Raw genomic sequence first — 19,529 nt, 5'->3', positions numbered from 1 at the left:
TCTCATCCGCATTTGACATGCTGGTGTGAAACCCTGAAAACCCAGGCACAGTCTGTTCTTCTGGCTTAGGTCTCGTTCGGTCATCTTGCGCCCTGGCCATTGCATGGATCACACCACGAATTCTTTGCACCGATGTGTCAGGAGGAGGAGTACTTTGATCAGCTGGTGGCTTCCTGAGAGGTGGTTCCCCACGCTTCGCTGTCTTGTATGGGTTGACTTTTTGCATTTCACTTCCGAGCTCTTTGAGAGTTGTCGAGAGGTTTGATGCAAAGTTGGCACCGGGAACTGGTCTATCCTCGTGATTCTCGGAAGGAAGTTCTGTATCAAATGATTCTGGCTGCACAAACATGAATTAGTGCAGTGTGACTGGCCAGCATCGGTCAGTGTGTCACTCTTGAAGTCATCGTTGTCGTCTATAGCGATAGCAGGCTTAACCTCAGCTAGTTCGAAGGGGCAATTAGATGAGCACTTGAGGTCATCGACCACCCAAAAATTTCGCAGCATAAGTATGTCATTGTAACTGATGCCCAGTCCATCTTTGTGCATTATGTCGACTAGCTCCCTACTCTTGGTCAGTCCATGTAGCAAGACAGAGATTTATCTCAAATGCAGTGCGTTTTCCAGTGATGTAGCTTGTGAGGATAGATGCAATCGATCGGACGGATGGACTGTCATCAATTGCAGACTTATTTGGGTGTTTCAGCCATGTGAGAAGCTTCAGCAGGAGCTCACTGAGGTCTTCTTCTCTCTCCAACTCTTGTATATATGGGAGCCAGGGAATAGTATTTGTCCTGATGACTTGCTCTTTGAGTCGTGCCGCAACATTCATCACCAACTGATCATTGCTGATACCCAGTGAAGATATTGCTGCCTCGATGTATGTACCTGCTGCTGTGTATCATATACCAGTTCACTCACATTCTTTTGAATGTGTTCATGAAATCCGATGTCTTCCCCAAATTCATTGACGAGAATTTCCTTTAAGTAGCTGGATTTGAGATAATGCGCTTATAGTCCTGCAGCAGGCCTTGCAGTGTGCGAATTTCATGGTCTTTGAAGATGACTTGACGAATATGATGAAAGAAGAGACCTTGGGCCTCTCGGAGGTTTACATGCTGCAGATGTTGAGTACTTTCATCTGAAAGGGGCTTGTGGTCGCTTACATATTTGCGCCAGCACGCACGATGGTAGCGGATTTCCAACCCAAATGCTGTTTGACTATCTGGGATGGATGCAATCAGAGTGTCAAGTCTCAATCTCATGACCTCATCTTCCAGACGGACAGTATGTAACTTGAATTTAATCCAGGCATCTACTGTTGATAGGAGTAAAATCTGCTTGTCACGATCACTACTCTTGTATGCCCCTTTCATGCACCACACACATACAGTCTTATCGTGAAGGACACCCATACTGGAGCGGAGCCTTTTAGGTGCACTGGCCTCTGGGGAAGGGTCTTGTTGATCTGATGCTTCATCTCTTTCAAGACGTTCCTCGGATTTGTGTTTGCGTTTTTCGGCTTGAGAGAGCTTGCGCTTGCTGGATAATGATGCGTAACAAGTGATATGCATGTGGTGACCCTTTGGTCCCTTCTCCCAAACCACATTTTCATGTATGTGTTGAAACTTTCCATTGTAAAGACTTTTCCCGGATGGATTCCCACTTCTCAGGTGTAATGTTTTCCAAACGATCATCTGCGGTACATGGCTTACCACAGAGTAAAATGCACTCGTATTCATTTAATGTCTTGTCTGGTAACTCTTCACTCTCTCTTCTATTATACATTATTTCGGTCACTTCACAAGTCGGCGATTTTCATCAGATGGGCATGCGATGCATCTGAAACAGTACAAAAGTAATATTAGATATACGCTTGATTTTTTTGCCATTTCGTTGTATCTGGGGAGGCGATGCAGCTGAAACAGTATAAAAAGTAATATTAGATATACACTTGATTTTTTCCCCACTTCGCCATATCGTGGGCATGCGATGCATCTGAAATAATATAAAAAGTAATATTAGATATGCTAAAATTAGTGGAAAACAACTCACATGCCCATCTAGCTTATCTTGTGCCAGAGACATTACATTTAATGTTTTTCAAGATGGCGGACAGTGGCCATCTTGGATTTAGAGGTCAGGATGAATCCTAAACTCTACAATAACCATTCCAGTGGATTTGTAATGCCATAATTAGTGAAAAATTACACCTCATTCGTCCTTGTAGCTGGCCTCAGATTACAGTTATCTTCCCATTTGGTTGTCCAAAATCCGGAAATTTGACCGCGCAAGTAGTCTGCTGTTTGACTGTGATTATTTCTTGGCAGACAGCTATGAAGTGGCAACTGTTTGACTGAAGTGACAGGGGATAGCATGTAGTTTGTAAACATGTGTAACTTGTTGACATTGAAGACTTGTTTGTGGTAATTCCGGCCCATGCAAAAGTAGTGCTTTTTGTGTAAAATTGGTGTACTCCGGCCTGGTTTAGAGGGTGTGTCTGTTTAAACCAATATGCTGGGAGAAAGAGCTGGACAACAGGGGTTGTCCTTTTCAGGGTATGTGTCCCCCATGCAGGCAAAGGTACATACAAAACTTCACGGGCCTGCTGATATTAATAAAAATGTTATAGCCACTAAGGTTATATAGAAACATATAGCGAAATTAATTGTGGTCTGAGGCCAGCTCATCTAATGCCAGAGATATTACATTTCATGTTTTTCAAGATGGCGTTGGCGGCCATTTTGAATATTGGAAATAATATAAAAAGTAATATTAGATATGCTAAAATTAGTGGAAAACAACTCACATGCCCATCTAGCTTATCTTGTACCAGAGACATTACATTTAATGTTTTTCAAGATGGCGGACAGTGGCCATCTTGGATTTAGAGGTCAGGATGAATCCTAAACTCTACAATAACCATTCCAGTGGATTTGTAATGCCAGAATTAGTGAAAAAGGACACCTCATTCGTCCTTGTAGCTCATCTAATGCCAGAGATATTACATTTCATGTTTTTCAAGATGGCGTTGGCGGCCATTTTGAATATTGGGCTCTAGCAGAGTTAGCCGTCATTTTTCAGAGGGGCATAGGAGCTAATTTTCCTTTAAAATGGTTCAGGTTGTCAAATCCATCGAGAAAAAACAGGTAGGAACAAAATGGTCATGGATTACAAGCAAACTCCCTACTACTATACTAATTGTTCATTTAACAAATAAAGACATTGAAAACACAATATTCTGTTCAATAATTTGAATACACTATTTGTTACTGTAAAAACACACACTCATGTATGATTATGTCAGTAAATATATTGTGAGATGTATATTGGAGGCAAGTTATACAGTTGGATTTATAAGATACCATGGGATTCCAAAAAATCAAAATCAACAAAAAGAAAAAAAGAAGAGACAACATTATTTTCAACAGAATAAATAAATAAAATAAAATAAATAGTATATAAATATATACTTGCATAAGATTTGTACGAAAGGAAAGAGAGGGAGAGTAAGAGAAAGACATTTGCAAATAATGAAAGCCTTTTCTCTGTATTAATACAAGTTGATTCTTGTTTGATATATTAGAAAACATAAACACAGTCTCGACTTTTTAACACAAAACAACAACTATTTAATGAATTTAATGCTTGTAGATCGACCACTGTTTATCAAATTTGGTCCAGTAACAAATGCGAAATGCTAGAAACTTTTCAGTATTGTAATTATATATATATATATATATATATATATATATATATATATAAATATATATATATTTTTTTTTAAACGATTGTACGTCTGGTACTACCCCTATAAATTTCATCCTGTATATATACTTCTGTGCAAGTAATATAATAAAATTTAATATGTTATCGACCCTATGATTATCATGTATTTGAAATATTATATAAGTTTTGTAACTGTAAAATGAAGATGCCTAATACGAGTACATTCTTTTTTTTAACAATTCCTGTAGGTTTTGCCAAAATGTTTGTATTAATGAACAGAACCAAAATAAATTAATAAGGGTTTCCAAATTTGTTTTATTAATAGACTTAAATGTGTTGTAAATTTCTGCTTATTGTTTTGGTTTTGTTTAATGATATCACTGAGCTATTGGATGTCAAACATTTGATATTTCTGATTTATCCTGCACCCACCGTTTCTACCGACAGAATATGATGATGGATAAAGCAAAGTCATATCTGTATAGTAGCAGGAGATCACTTTTGACATCACACCACATGTGACGTCACACGCATAGCTGCATTACAAAATTGCTCATTTGACATCTAGGTCATCGTAGCTGAAATAACAGAAATAATAGCTTTTCCCCTTAATTTTTATGGTCTGCAGGATAAAGATAATAACTAATTAATGATGTCGGATATCTGCTTTATCCTGTTATGGCCGAATGAGAATTTCCCAGTCTCACTGTCACAAAATAAAGTTGATATCCGACGTCATTAACTAGTTATTCTCTGTATATAGTCTTAGAGGAAGCCTGCTACATTTTCTTGTTAGCAGTAAGGGATCTTTTATATGCACTTTCCCACAGACAGAACAGCACATACCACAGCCTTTGATATACCAGTCATGTGGCACTAGTTGTGACAAACAAACAAAATCAGAGAATGGGTCCATGTAGTGGGTTCTATCCTAAAAACGAAGCACCTCAGCTAGATTTTCCCCTTCCCTTCCTTCCTTACTGTGGGAACAAGTTAGATTCTACTTTTTTCATACATATATACTCTATTCTATTTCCACCGGCCTCGGTGGCGTCGTGGTTAGGCCATCGGTCTACAGGCTGGTAGGTAATGGGTTCGGATCCCAGTCGAGGCATGGGATTTTTAATCCAGATACCGACTCCAAACCCCGAGTGAGTGCTCCGCAAGGCTCAATGGGTAGGTGTAAACCATTTGCACTGACCAGTGATCCATAACTGGTTCAACAAAGGCCATGGTTTGTGCTATCCTGCTTGTGGGAAGCGCAAATAAAAGATCCCTTGCTGCTAATCGGAAAGAGTAGCCCATGTAGTGGCGACAGTGGGTTTCCTTTCAAAATCTGTGTGGTCCTTAACCATATGTCTGACGCCATATAACCGTAAATAAAATGTGTTGAGTGCGTCGTTAAATAAAACATTTCTTTCTTTCTTTGTTTCTTTCTTTCCATTCTATTTCCAGATCCATTTAAAGAAAAAACAACCAAACACATTTAATGGAATTAGCCTACTTGACAAGAAGCCGGCCTTTATTAAACAATAATATATATATAGTAAATGACAAACATGGTCAAACGCATAAACAAATCCATTCCAATGTAAACTTCACAAAACCCTGCCCAGGTTAAAAAAACAAGGGAGAAAACTCAAAAAGCTAAAAACTCTGGAAAACTTTATGACAACCACTGCCTTTATAATATTAAATTCCTTTAAAAACCAGAACAAAAATTTGCTCTTCCAAGGCTAGAATAACTTTACTACACTAATACCTACCTCTAAATAACTTCATATACACAACTTCCACACAACTTCCACGTGCACAATGCAACTAGCGCATATACTCTGTATCACATGAGTGAACATTACAACCTTACAATATATGGAAAATGAAACAAGACATTTTTTTTTTGCTAATCTACGAAATACAGAAAACTACAAGCTATCATTACAATGAGCATGTTAATATCTACTGCTCTCTCTAAACCCAGGCCTCTATACTACTACTGGGTCGGGACGTAGCCCAGTGGTAAAGCACTCGCTTGATGTGCGGTCGCTCTAGGTTCGATACCCGTCGGTGGATCCATTGGGTTATTTCTCATTCCAGCCAGTGCTCCACAACTGGTGTAACAAAGGCCATGGTATGTACTATCCTGTCTGTGGGATGGTGCATATAAAAGATCCCTTGCTGCTAATCGAAAAGAGTAACCCATGAAGTGGTGACAGTGGGTTTCCTCTCAATATCTGTGTGGTCCTTAACCATATGTCTGACGCCATATAACTGTAAATAAAATGTGTTGAGTGCATCATTAAATAAAACATTTCCTTCCTTCCTATACTGTTACTATTACTAGTGGAAACCTTGAGTTGCGGAATGTCAGAAATTGTTTTAAAAATTGAAATGTCATCTAATTTGAATCAAATTGGCTTCATAATGGCAGAAAGTTTGTAATTGTAATTTTAATAGTAATGTTTTTGTAAAACATAATTTGTATCACTTTGCATTAAAACTTTAAACTTTTTTTTTAACAAATTAGTGTTGAGTTAAATGTCTTAATAACTATGTATAAAAACTGTTGATTGCATGCAATATCTTGTCACAGCTTTGATTCAGTTGTTGATTGCATGTAATGTCTTGTCACAGCTTTGATTTAGTTGTTGATTGCAGGTAATGTCTTGTTGCAGCTTTGATTTAGTTGTTGATTGCAGGTAATGTCTTGTTGCAGCTTTGATTCAGTTGTTGATTGCATGTAATGTCTTGTCACAGCTTTGATTCAGTTGTTGATTGCAGGTATTGTCTTGTTGCAGCTTTGATTCAGTTGTTTGCGGCTGCCGCAGCTAGACGAGATGTCTGCTACTTCACGTTTGAAGATGAGAATCTTGTGGATGAGCTGTATGAAATACACAAATATCTGACAGAAGAAAATCCCCTTGAAATAGGTTAGTGTAGATACTGATGTAATGGTGATAAATTGACTAGATTGACTTTAGTATATCTGACAGAAGAAAATCCCCATCAAATAGGTTAGTGTAGATGCTGATGTTTTGGTGATCGATTGACTGGACTGACTTTAGTATATCTCACAGAAGAAAATCCCCTTCAAATATGTTAGTGTAGATGCTGATGTTATGGTGATCAATTGACTAGACTGACTTTAGAATATCTGACAGAAGAAAATCCCCTTGAAATAGGTTAGTGTAGATGCTGATGTTATGGTGATCAATTGACTAGACTGACTTTAGAATATCTGACAGAAGAAAATCCCCTTGAAATAGGTTAGTGTAGATGCTGATGTCATGGTGATCAATTGACTAGACTGACTTTAAAATATGACAGAAGAAAATCCCCTTCAGATAGGTTAGTGTAGATACTGATGTCATGGAGATCAATTGACTAGACTGACTTTAGAATATGTGACAGAAGAAAATCCCCTTCAGATAGGTTAGTGTAGATACTGATGTCATGGTGATCAATTGACTAGACTGACTTTAGAATATCTGACAGAAGAAAATCCCCTTGAAATAGGTTAGTGTAGATACTGATGTCATGGTGATCAATTGACTAGACTGACTTTAGAATATGTGACAGAAGAAAATCCCCTTCAGATAGGTTAGTGTAGATACTGATGTCATGGTGATCAATTGACTAGACTGACTTTAGAATATCTGACAGAAGAAAATCCCCTTCAGATAGGTTAGTGTAGATACTGATGTCATGGTGATCAATTGACTAGACTGACTTTAGAATATGTGACAGAAGAAAATCCCCTTCAGATAGGTTAGTGTAGATACTGATGTCATGGTGATCAATTGACTAGACTGACTTTAGAATATGTGACAGAAGAAAATCCCCTTCAAATAGGTTAGTGTAGGTTTAATGCAAAATACTGATGTTATGGTTATTAAATACCTCAGATTTTCGGTTCACAAGAGCATGAGTGTCACTCTCTGCATATCTCTCTCAATTCAGTCTGAGGGTTGCAAAATACTGCTCTCCTCCCCCATAAACACACATACAGCAGTCAGAACAAAACACATTTATTTTGTTGTTTAATATCCCCATTTTATATGATTTAAATTAAATCTAATTCACAACAATAAAACAACTACCTGGCATTCTTTCATTATGACTGAACAGACTTGAGTGCATCATTAAATAAAAAATTTCTCTCATCCTGTAGTAAATTGAATATTGTATTTTTAAACTTAGCATGTATGATATAGCTATTGGTATAACAAATTAATAAAGTTATTTATTCTTGGAATTTGTACTTGTGCAGGATTGCTATAGTCCCTGAATCTAAGAAATGACATATAATTATGTAAGTTATAATATAAATCAAAATCATATGAGGACCGTAATCATTTCATGGGTGCAAATCCTACATATAATATCAATTATATTTAAAGTGTGATTTCCCACTTGACTATTTGAAAAGTGTAAGTAGCATTTTGAGGAGGCTCGTTTTGCACTCTTCTGGTTGGGAAGGGGGGGGGGGGGGGGGGGGGGGGGGGGGGTTGGGGGTAAATGGTGGGGGGGGAGTAAAAATTAATCTTTGTTAACTGTATAACTATGAAAATGGGCCAATTAGGAGATAACCATATGGAATTTTTGGATTTGCAGGTGTTATAATCAATTTGATGCCCACATACATAATTTTTGATTGAAGGCGGTAGTCAGAGGTCAAAAATAAAACATTTGCTGGCATCAAATAGACAGTAACACTTGTATGGTTTTTTTTACACAGAACCAACTGAATGGCTCGTATTTTTAGAAAGAAATACTTGGCTATAATCTAACAGTGGACCCTTAAACATTTAACTTGGCCTGTAATATTTATATTCATGGTGTATATTTCGATTGATACGCTGCAAGTAGGAGTTTTAGCCACATGTGTTACTATTATCATCTATGGGATTTGATTTGGTGGTATACACTCTTCAACTTAGCCGGTCCCACTTCCTAATGATGTGACTCAGTTTGCAGGTGTTATTGTCTGTTTGATGTCCTCAATGTAAATAATTAATCAATCAGAGAAGATATTCATCAACAGTTTACAATTTGACCTTAATGTAATGAATTTTCAAACCAAAAGCTGTAATCCATATTAAAGGGTTTACCAACAAATCAAATCCCATAGACGACAATAGTAAAAATCCTACCTGCAGCGTATCAATCGACATATATACCACAGATATAAATACTACCACCCCTCACCCTTAAAATAAATCAGAAACAATTAGGGGTTAAGCTGCTCATTTCAAAGATAATGGGTAGTGTCTGATTACCCTTATTCCACACAAAATTTGAGTACTTTTTTTTATAGGTACCCCATACATGTTTCAAACACAGGGCTACTTGACACAGTTGTACTAGATGAAATAAAATTGCATACATTTTTGTGCCCAGATGCAACTAATTTGTTTACAACAAACACACTCACATTTATCACCAATGACAGGACTTGTGATATTAACTGCTCTTATCATTTGGGTGCACCTCAAAATTTGACCCAGCCGGAAATTATTTGGTTTAGTACTAAAGGGCTGGAAATGTAGACTTAATGTTCCCTGTTCTCTAAGTCTTTTGATGTTTTAATTATAAATTTCCGGTCTGTGCCCAAATGAATGTTGATTCTTGAAAGTCTGTTTATCGTAACTGAATGGGTTATTATTTATTTCACCAAGTAACAAGAAAATAAAGCAGAGAGATCTAATTTGATTAATGTTAAAATAGACATTCTTTACTACATTCAGTGTTTCTGCCAGAAATAAATTTTGGGTATGGCGTTATGGAATTGACTATAACCACAGTCAACAGGGGGTATGGGGGACTTCCCCCAGAAAGAAAATGGGTTAAGTTCAGGGTTAGGGTGAAGAAAAAAATGTACAGTAGTGATAAGAGTAATTAATTTTGTCAAAAGTTTAACTTTAAAAAAACACAATCTGCAAAAAAATTGGGTATGGCGCCATACCCATTTTACCCTCTGGCAAACATCCTGACATTAACTGTCAGATTATACAACCAATAGTTAATCAGTTGGTGTAAATCAGATCATAACTGATCCTGATAATGGATGATAACATCACTAATGAGAACTGGTTGTGATGTTATCATTCATTATCAGGATCAGGCATGATCGGATTTACACCCAACTGATTTATTATTGGTTATAATTAAATTTCCGTTACATTTATTACAATATGTCGTCATCCCATTGGTTCAGCCATAGCAATGCGAGTATGTTCATTTCTCAATGAATGTAAAAATAACATCATCAGGGAACATGATATCTTTTTATTGCTACTTTGTCTTATTGAGCGTTGGTGTTAAAAACAAAAAAATAATTCAAAATAAAATATGAACGTTTAGTGTCATTATTGGCAAGTATGTTTACAATTTAATTATACGGATTGTCTGTTTTTCTTTTATGTTCATCTAGGTAAGAACAAAACAAATATCCACAAACTTATGTGTGAATGGCTTCACCAATTCACGTTTTGTGGATGATTTTTTGTTTTTTTCATACCCCGATGAACATAAAAGCAGTAACAAAGAATCCTTAAATGTTTGAATTTTGTGATGTGTCAGATTGTGTCAATATATTTTTCTTATGAAAATGTGTCTGTTATGGATATATTTCATGACTGAATTTTATCATTCATAATTATTGTTCTGAATTAATTTTTTTAATTTTTCAGGTCATATAATGAAGATAATACATCAGTACTATTTGAATGTGTGCAAGAAAACCTTTGGCAAGCCCCAAATCAACCTATTTGACTATATCATTGGAACCTTTGAAGGAACTTTGGAGGATACAGATGCTGACGAAAGCAGTTCCCACAGTTGTATGGAAAGTGAGTCTTCTGATGATAAGAATGAATCAGAAAAGCAAAATCTTAATCGGAACCCATCTATAGACTACAAGGCAAACACCCCTTAGACAGGTGTAAACACCCCTTAGACGGGTGTAAACACCCCTTAGACGGGTGTAAACACCCCTTACACAGGTGAATTGTTTGTCAACTGGACCACAAAGAGATCTAGCTTCATATGGAAATATCCATTAGGCAGATGCTGCTCCAACCTCAGTAGTGTAGTGGTTAAGCCATCAGACTTAAGGCTGGAAGGTACTGGGATCACATCCTGGTACTGGCTCCCACCCAGGGGATATTTTAATGCTGCAGTGGGGAGATGTACGGTCACTACACCGACATCTCTCTCGCTAACTACTAACAACAGTGTGCTGAACTTTAAATGGATAGAAGCACAGAAACCAAGTTAAAAAGAAAACAGACAGGTGCTTTAAAAGTTAAATGCCTGATACTATATCAAATATCAATGCCTAATAGTATATCAAATATCCTATCACACTAATGATCCCCAAGTAAATTGTTTTGTAGGGTTAAATAGAGAATAACTAGTTAATGATGCCGGATATCTGCTTTATCCTGTGAAGGTAAGAATGGGAAATTCCACGAGGCTTTGCCGAGCGGAATTTCTCATTCGGCCTGAACAGGATAAAGCAGATATCTGACGTCAGTAACTTGTTATTATTTTTATCTTGCAGACCATAAAAATTAAGAGAAAAAGCCATTATTTCTGTTATTTCTGCCACATTGTACAATGACCTAGAGGTCAAATGAGCAATTTTGTAATGTTGTTGTAGTTGGACGTATATATCTATTTATATGTTTTTTATCTGATAATTTTCATATATCTGAGAGGCTAAAATCCTCCAACTTTATGTAAATGTTTATTGTCATGGTTTAAATGGGATATTTACTTAACTGTTATTTGCACTTGTCTTGGAAAGGAGATTCAAACAGAATATATTTAACACTTGAACCCTTCATATAATTGTCATACAAAACTTAAATGTTTAGCACTTGAATCATCACCATTTAGCTAATCGGGCCGTAAAACTTTTATAGACGATGTGAAAATCGGCCATTGTTTTTACTTTCACATTGTTAAACATGCCATAGTGATTTTTTCCCCTAAGCTATCAAGTTACAATTGTAATAAAGTCAAAGCCAGACCAAAAAATGTTTTACCAAGTTGTAGTGAAATATCAGATGACATTACATACATGTATGTTGTCATTTCCAACACCGGCTATTTCAATTTTATTATTACAGTATTGAAAATCCTGCATTGAAGGTTCAAAGGAAAAAGTACCATTGAGTTAACTCCTTGAATAGTGATGTAATTTGTGCAATTTCCCCCCACTCCCCCCCCCTCCTCCAACTGCAGCTGTGCAGAGCTGTAGTAATGCACAGACCGACTAGGCCCAGACCTATAGTGCCAAATTTTAGGGAGTAACTAAATCTTCCAAACATTAAAAACAAAAAAAGTTTGAGTGTTTGTTTGTTGTTGTTTTTTGTGTCTTTTTACGAAATTCTGCTTATCTACTAAGTAGAATTACCCCCGCCCCCCCCCCCCCCCCTCCCCAGCAGCAGGGGATCTTTTATATCGACTTTCCACAGACAAGACAACACACATTGTGGCCTTTGATATACCAGTTGTGGGGCACTGGTTAGGATGGACCGGCCTCGGTGGCGTCGTGGCAGGCCATTGGTCTACAGGCTGGTAGGTACTGGGTTCGGATCCCAGTCGAGGCATGGGATTTTTAATCCAGATACCGACTCCAAACCCTGAGTGAGTGCTCCGCAAGGCTCAATGGGTAGGTGTAAACCACTTGCACCGACCATTGATCCATAACTGGTTCAACAAAGGCCATGGTTTGTGCTATCCTGCCTGTGGGAAGCGCAAATAAAAGATCCCTTGCTGCCAATCGGAAGAGTAGCCCATGTAGTGGCGACAGCGGGTTTCCTCTCAAAATCTGTGTGGTCCTGAACCATATGTCTGACGCCATATAACCGTAAATAAAATGTGTTGAGTGCGTCGTTAAATAAAACACTTCTTTCTTTGGTTAGGATGGGAAAACTCCTGATCAGACAATGGGTTCACCAAGAAGCTTTGATCTTACGATCTTAGGCAAGCACTCTACTGACTGAGCTAGATCCTGCCCCCTCCATATTTTTATTATTTTTAAAGAGTTATTTTGCTATTTTAAGGGTTGCTGAGAAGTGGAAAATACCCATTTTGTAAGTCTGCTGGGAAAAAATAACTTGACAACCGAATGTTCAACTTGCTGATCAACAGGACATACAGTTTACTGGGTTTTAACTTGTTGCTTCATATCAATAATGCTCAGCTTGTCAAATATTCCGCACCAGATATTCTTAGTACTTGATGTCAGCAACCTTAGTTGGAGTTATCTCCCTTGATGTATTGGGTGAAAGTAATCGCCCTTGTTTTTCACTCTTCCTTCTCCTTTTGTATTTCTCCAGTAAAGTTGTGTTTTACTTTCTACATTTGTGTTTCTGGTCAGTAACTATTAGGGCGGCAACTATTCTCTTAACTGGCGCAGCTTGTCAAATATGCTGGTGGGTTTATACACGATTAAAAATGTGTTCACTCTACCAAATACAAAAGTATTAACTTGCTGATCATTTCTCACATCACAGCACCAACAGATTACCAGTTGTGTAGAACAGTGTTTCATTTTCATCGATAATTAATATATTAATTTATGCTCTCGATTAATAATTTTTTATTTTTTAATCGGTTCAAGTTCTAAGGGGGCAGCTAACACTTGGTATCATTTTTCTATATACAAAATCAAATCAGAATCTTTACTCGATGTGATGTAACCTGTAAACATAAAGTCACATTACTGACATCATGACATGTGAAGGAAGGAAGGACATATTTTATTTAACGACGTACTCAACACATTTTATTTAGGATTATATTACATCCGACGGTCGAACATATGGTTAAGGACCACACAGATATTGAGAGAGGAAACCTGCTGTCACCACTTCATGGGTTACTCGTTTTGATTAGCAGCAAGGGATCTTTTATATGCACCATCCCACAGACAGGATAGCACATACCACAGCATTTGTTACACCAGTTGTGGAGCACTGGCTGGACCGAGGACTGGCATGTGACTCACTCAGCCTGCCAATGTGTCCGTGCTAATGAAGTGACGAGTAGAGGATACGAGGAGACAACCATGTAAATGGGAGATAGGAACTTTAAATACATATGTAATGCAAGCTTGGATGATTGTTTTCTCTCCCACCCATGACATGTTTTAACATCATACATTTTGAATGCAAGCAAAATGCTTTTCATTCCATTGAGTGTTGTGTATTTGCTGAATGGTTCCACATTATCTGAAACCCTCTCTGCTATTCAAAGTAGGAAATTGTGTTAGAAGATTAATCAAATAGTAAAATTTCCATCTATAGTCCATCCCACAGGGAACACATTTTTTCATACTATGGAATTGAAAAGTTATTTATTTCTGAGCTGATTTTTTTTTCTAAATTGCACACAAAAATGGTATATTTATGCTATTTCCAAAACACTTTTACTTTTCTTTTTAAATCAAACCAAACTGAAATTATTTATAAAAAAATATTTTTGTAGGAACATGGGATGGACTATAAATAGCTTGTATCCCCCCAAACCTTTAAATACTTTTACCACACCATCATATCATCCGAGTTGTCTGCTCAGCTTATTACACACTAACGCTTATTATTATACCCATCTGGCAGTTAAAGACAAAATACTTCCTGCAGGCAGTTCAGACTATTATAATTATATTAACATTTCTGGAATATTTTCTTTATTACAGTGAAACTCCTCTAAACCAGACATCCAATGAAGAATGCAAAATGTCTGGTATTCAGAGGGATCCCTTTTTCAGAGTTTCTTTACCGAGGCAAATGTCTGTGTTGGGACCTTGAAAAAATGCCTGCGTTTCAGAGAATTCCAATTTGTGAGGGTCCGGTTTTGAGGGGTTTCATTGTATTAATTAATATCTAATGACACCATAATAATTAAAAAAATAGTCATGGTTCACACTTTGTTTCACTGCATTGATGTCGAAATGAATACATTATTTGTCAGACAGTTATATTTATTTGATAAAATTATTTTCATGCAGTTACCCATTTTTCAAAACATGCATTGAGATGAACATTTTATAGGTGAAAATTATGTCAGCTTATGGCTTGTAGATCATCTCGATGCAACATCTAATTTCACAATTTACTTTCATGTAAATGTTAATTAATCTAATTGAATATGAAGTTGAGAAATAATAATTTTGTATATGCTTTATTAATATTAACGAGTGAATATACTGAAGTGATCATTAAACACAAATTAAGACATCCATGACTGTATGTTGTGGCTAAACACCTACATGTACATTGTATCATAATGTATTAAATATACATGCTAGTTTAGGGATGTTGCAAGTGATATCCATCAGTGTGGCCTGAAATGTTTTAGGTACTTACATGTAGTTGTTTTAGCAAATTACCCTACTAAGTAATGCTTCATTTGTGAATTTGATGCTTAATTAATTTAAAACTAATGTGTTCATGTTTGAAAATTTATTTGTTATCAATATGCTAGACAAAAATATGTAGAAAGAAATCAACAGAGCTACATATTTTAGCAATTTACATTCAATTTGTTACGGGAGGGATCTGGCTCAGTTGGTAGAACACTCATCTCAGTGAACCCATTCTCTGAATGGGTTGTTTTTCATCTCAACCAGTGTCCATGACTTTAGTGTTTTCCCTAGCTGACCGGCCTCGGTGGCGTCGTGGCAGGCCATCGGTCTACAGGCTGGTAGGTACTGGGTTCGGATCCCAGTCGAGGCATGGGATTTTTAATCCAGAGACTGACTCCAAACCCTGAGTGAGTGCTCCGCAAGGCTCAATGGGTAGGTGTAAACCACTTGCACCGACCAGTGATCCATAACTGGTTCAACAAAGGCCATGGTTTGTGCTATCCTGCTTGTGGGAAGCGCAAATAAAAGATCCCTTGCTGCTAATCGGAAGAGTAGCCCATGTAGTGGTGACAGCGGGTTTCCTCTCAAAATCTGTGGTCCTTAACCATATGTCTGACGCCATATAACCGTAAATAAAATGTGTTGAGTGCGTCGTTAAATAAAACATTTCTTTCTTTCTTTAAATAAAACATTTCTTTCTTTTTCCCTAGCTTGTTTTAGCATGGTGCAGCACCATGCCTCAATAGTCTAGCACTTTTTCAGTAATTAATTCTAAAATTGCCTTTATAAAACACCCAAAAAGGTATAATTAATTAATAAAATATGCCTTTTATATCTTTTGCCATTCATTTATTAAAGCAAGCACATAAATTACATTAATGTTTATTTTAATTAATTTTTTTGGTATTTTTAATGAAAAACAAGTGTTCCGAAAATGGTGTAAATGCCCCAAAAGTGTTTGGTCTACCATGCCTTGCATAATTTCTAGGAAAATCACTAGACTGGTATATCAAAGGCTCTGGTATGTGCTGCCTGTCTGTATGAAAGTGCATATAAAAGATCTCTTGCTGCTAATGGAAAAATATAGCAGGTTTCCTCTCTAAGACCATATGTCTGAATGACAGATGATTAATACATCAGTGTGCTCTAGAGGTGTCGTTAAACAAAAACACACTTGAACTTTAACTTTCAATTTGCTAATGTTTCATCAGATGTTGTGAACCATATTTTTAATACATATTTTTACATTAATATGAAACAAAAAATTTTCATTGTTGAAAATACATTCCTTATTAATTGATGTACTGTATGATGTTAAACAATGTGCAAGAAGAAATCATAAAAGCTACACAAGAAACTTGAAATATTTTAGTAATATTTGATCCATTACATTGCTAATGAATGCTTCATCATTTGTGAACTGGATCAACATTTTAATAGATGACATTGTGTGTTGAAATTATTTAATATGTTTACAGAATCATGTCCTATGTCTTTGTTTTATAGATATTGTTATTTTATTTTCATGCCTGTCTTTGTATGTAAATGATTAAATTAAGTGTTCTAGGTTGTGCGAAAGGAGAACTGAAATCCAGTGTGGTTACAAACAGTACAAGATGGCAGTTAGAATTGCGGGAGTTAATTGAATAAATGTGTGTCTGGTGTACTATACCAAGGCCTGAGAACAAATGTTTCATTCTCGCATCACTCATGCAAGTCTCGAATGTAGGCACGTGTCTTTTCACCAATCCTATTCCCAATACTGGAAATAAATATGTAGACACCTGATCAAACAAATAGCCTTACTTGGAAGGGACTGTGTATGACAAGCTTATACAAAACTGATGGCTATAGCCAGTGAAGTCGGCATTGCAGAGGAAATAATTCCAGTGTGTTGTCCATGATGAAGATTTCACGAAAGGTGTGCTGTTCCATGAGGACAATGTACCTGCTCACACATTGGGTATCGCCATGGCTGCAGTGCATGACTGTAGCTTCCAACTTATCATGTGTAACAATGAACAGAAATCTTCAAGATGGTCCACATTTTAGGCTTGTATGGTCACTATTTTGATGAGTAGTCTGTACAAATGTATTTTCGTTATAAAAATTGGTAATGATCACAATTTTATATTGATTACTGGTAAGAAACAAAAACATATTTTTTTTATTACCCTTCTAATAATTGGAATGTTGAATATGATGAGTAACCATTGTGGAGAGTCAATATTTAATTATTGCCAGTTATTCTTAAAGGGACATTCCTGAGTTTGCTGCAATTTTTAAGATGTTATCGACTAACACTTTTTTTAATGATTGTAATTACATATCAAATATATTTTTCTGCATAAAATATTAGTGACTGTATATTAAACACGTTTCTGATCGTTCTAATATTTGTACTAGGTTAAATTTCATTTTATTTCCTAAAATATTATTTTTTCCTACATATGAAATTATTTGAAGACAAAATCCAGTTTGGGCTTCTTACAAATATTAAGACAACCAGAAACACATTGACTATATAGACACTGATATTCAAAACAAGAAAATATAATTAGTAATTTGTAAGTTTAATCATACAAAATCTTACAATGCAACAAACTCAGGAATGCCCCTTTAAAATGATTGGATTAACTAATGGCTAGTGAACTATTAATAGCTTTAGCCAAAATGAAGCAATAGCTTATGAATATATTAGGTAGTTGCAAATTAATGTGCAAAACATTTGCATAATTTTGTTTACATATTTAGTAAAAAAAAATCTTTTTAGAAAACTGCACTACTCATTATAAAGCTGTGTGCATATATGTATTTGTTTCATTTAGTGTTCAGTTAGATGAATTTGAAGATGAAGAAAACAGTCAAGCCTGTGTTAAGCAGCCACCATAGTGAGTGACCTGTTAAAACAGGTGGCTGCTTAATACAGTCCCTGGGCTTATAAAACTTTAGTCTAGACTAAAATCATCTGCATACAATTTGTATGGCGTTGCCTTGGCATTATAATGTCAGACTCTATTAATCGGACACTTGGTCAGTTTATAATACGCATGTATATTACATGCAAGTGATTTGGGAGAATAAAAAATTGTCCTCTTAACACAGGTGCCTATTTAATACAGGTTGCCACTAGAGCAGGTTTGACTATTATGTTCATCAGACTGAATGTGTTAGTATAGATTAATATTGTTGATTATGAAATAACGGATGATTTATGATTCGTAGATTGACAAAACTAATTTTATGGATTACAGTGGTAAGTGCATCAACTGCCCTGCCAAGGTAACAGTGGGGAATGAACATTATAGACAATTTTGCACCTATTATCAATTTGGTAAAGGTAGCCGTACACCAAATAGTATCAGACTGGGTCAAAGTTCAAGGTGCACCAGCCTTCCATCCTACAGTTGAGGCTACGAGTCCTACCATTGGGGATAAGTGCTTGTTGTGTTAAAATTATCTTTCATCTGGCCAGTAAATAGAGAATAACTAGTTAATGACGTCCGGTATCGGCTTTATCCTGCGACGGTAAGAATGGCAGAGCCTCGCGGAATTTCTCGTTCAGCCTGAACAGGATAAAGCAGATATCCAACGTCAGTAACTAGTTATTATCTTTATCCTGCAGACACCATAAATATTAAGGGGAAAAGCTATTATTTCTGTTATTTCAACCACATTGTACGGTGACCTAAGAGGTCAAATGAGCAATTTTGTAATGTAGCTATGCATATGACGTCATATGAGTGACGTCAAGTCATAATCTGCTAGTATACGTTTATGACTTTGCTTTAATCGGTCATCATAATCTGTCATTAGAAACAGTGATTGCAGGATAAATTCCTGTAATTTAATTTGAACTAGTGTCAATGTACTACCTACCCTAAGGCTTGTGCTTGAAAAATAGCATGATCATTTTTGTGCAGAACTAGGGTAATCATAAGTGCTATCCATTGTGTCTGAAACGAGCTTCTTAACCCCCAATTGTTTTCCGTTTTGCTTTTAGGGCGAGTGGTGGTAATATTTATATCCGTGGTGTATGTCAATTGAAATGCTACATGTAGTAGTTTTCACTACATGTTACTATTGTCGTCTATGGAATTTGATTTGGTGGTATACACCCTATAGGCTTTATTTAGCAATTCAATGATTTTGTTTCTCAAGATTAGTGTTTTAGGAAGCTATTTGTCTGGTATCTGACCATATTGTTTTGATGCGTACTTTTAAAATGCTAGTTTGTACATTAACTCATTTTATACCCAGTTGTCACTGCCTTTTTGCTCTAGCAGGGCAGTGTATATGGTTAGCAAATGCTCTACCATGGTTGTAAATGTGGCAAGATGGGGCTGGTATATGTTTAAAGGGACAGACCCTAGTTTTTAAACACTACAACATATTTTTCACTATTAGAGCCGTTTATGATCAC

At 36.4% G+C, this 19,529-nt stretch overlaps 1 protein-coding gene across 4 annotated transcripts in view; it reads left to right on the top strand.

Moving 5' to 3' along the window:
* Positions 1 to 17,469, top strand: part of LOC121379864 (poly(ADP-ribose) glycohydrolase-like) — a 67,608-nt gene extending 50,139 nt beyond the window's left edge. For 2 of the 4 annotated variants that reach the window (XM_041508517.1, XM_041508516.1), the window contains exons 19-20: positions 6,525 to 6,656; positions 10,419 to 11,241. In XM_041508517.1, coding sequence (XP_041364451.1) covers positions 6,525 to 6,656; positions 10,419 to 10,663 — 377 coding nt within the window. In that variant the 3' untranslated portion in view covers positions 10,664 to 11,241. Of the gene's footprint in view, positions 1 to 6,524; positions 6,657 to 10,418; positions 11,242 to 12,800; positions 13,569 to 16,673 lie in introns of those variants that run through there. The other 2 variants (XM_041508519.1, XM_041508520.1) reach the window with 2 other exon arrangements.
* The last annotated feature ends 2,060 nt before the right edge of the window (positions 17,470 to 19,529 follow it).

This window comes from Gigantopelta aegis, chromosome 8 (genome assembly GCF_016097555.1).
Source record: "Gigantopelta aegis isolate Gae_Host chromosome 8, Gae_host_genome, whole genome shotgun sequence".
Classification (NCBI taxonomy): Eukaryota; Metazoa; Mollusca; class Gastropoda; order Neomphalida; family Peltospiridae; genus Gigantopelta; species Gigantopelta aegis.
The sequence above is the reverse complement of the archived record's forward strand: the minus strand, read 5'-3'. Positions and strand labels throughout refer to the sequence as shown.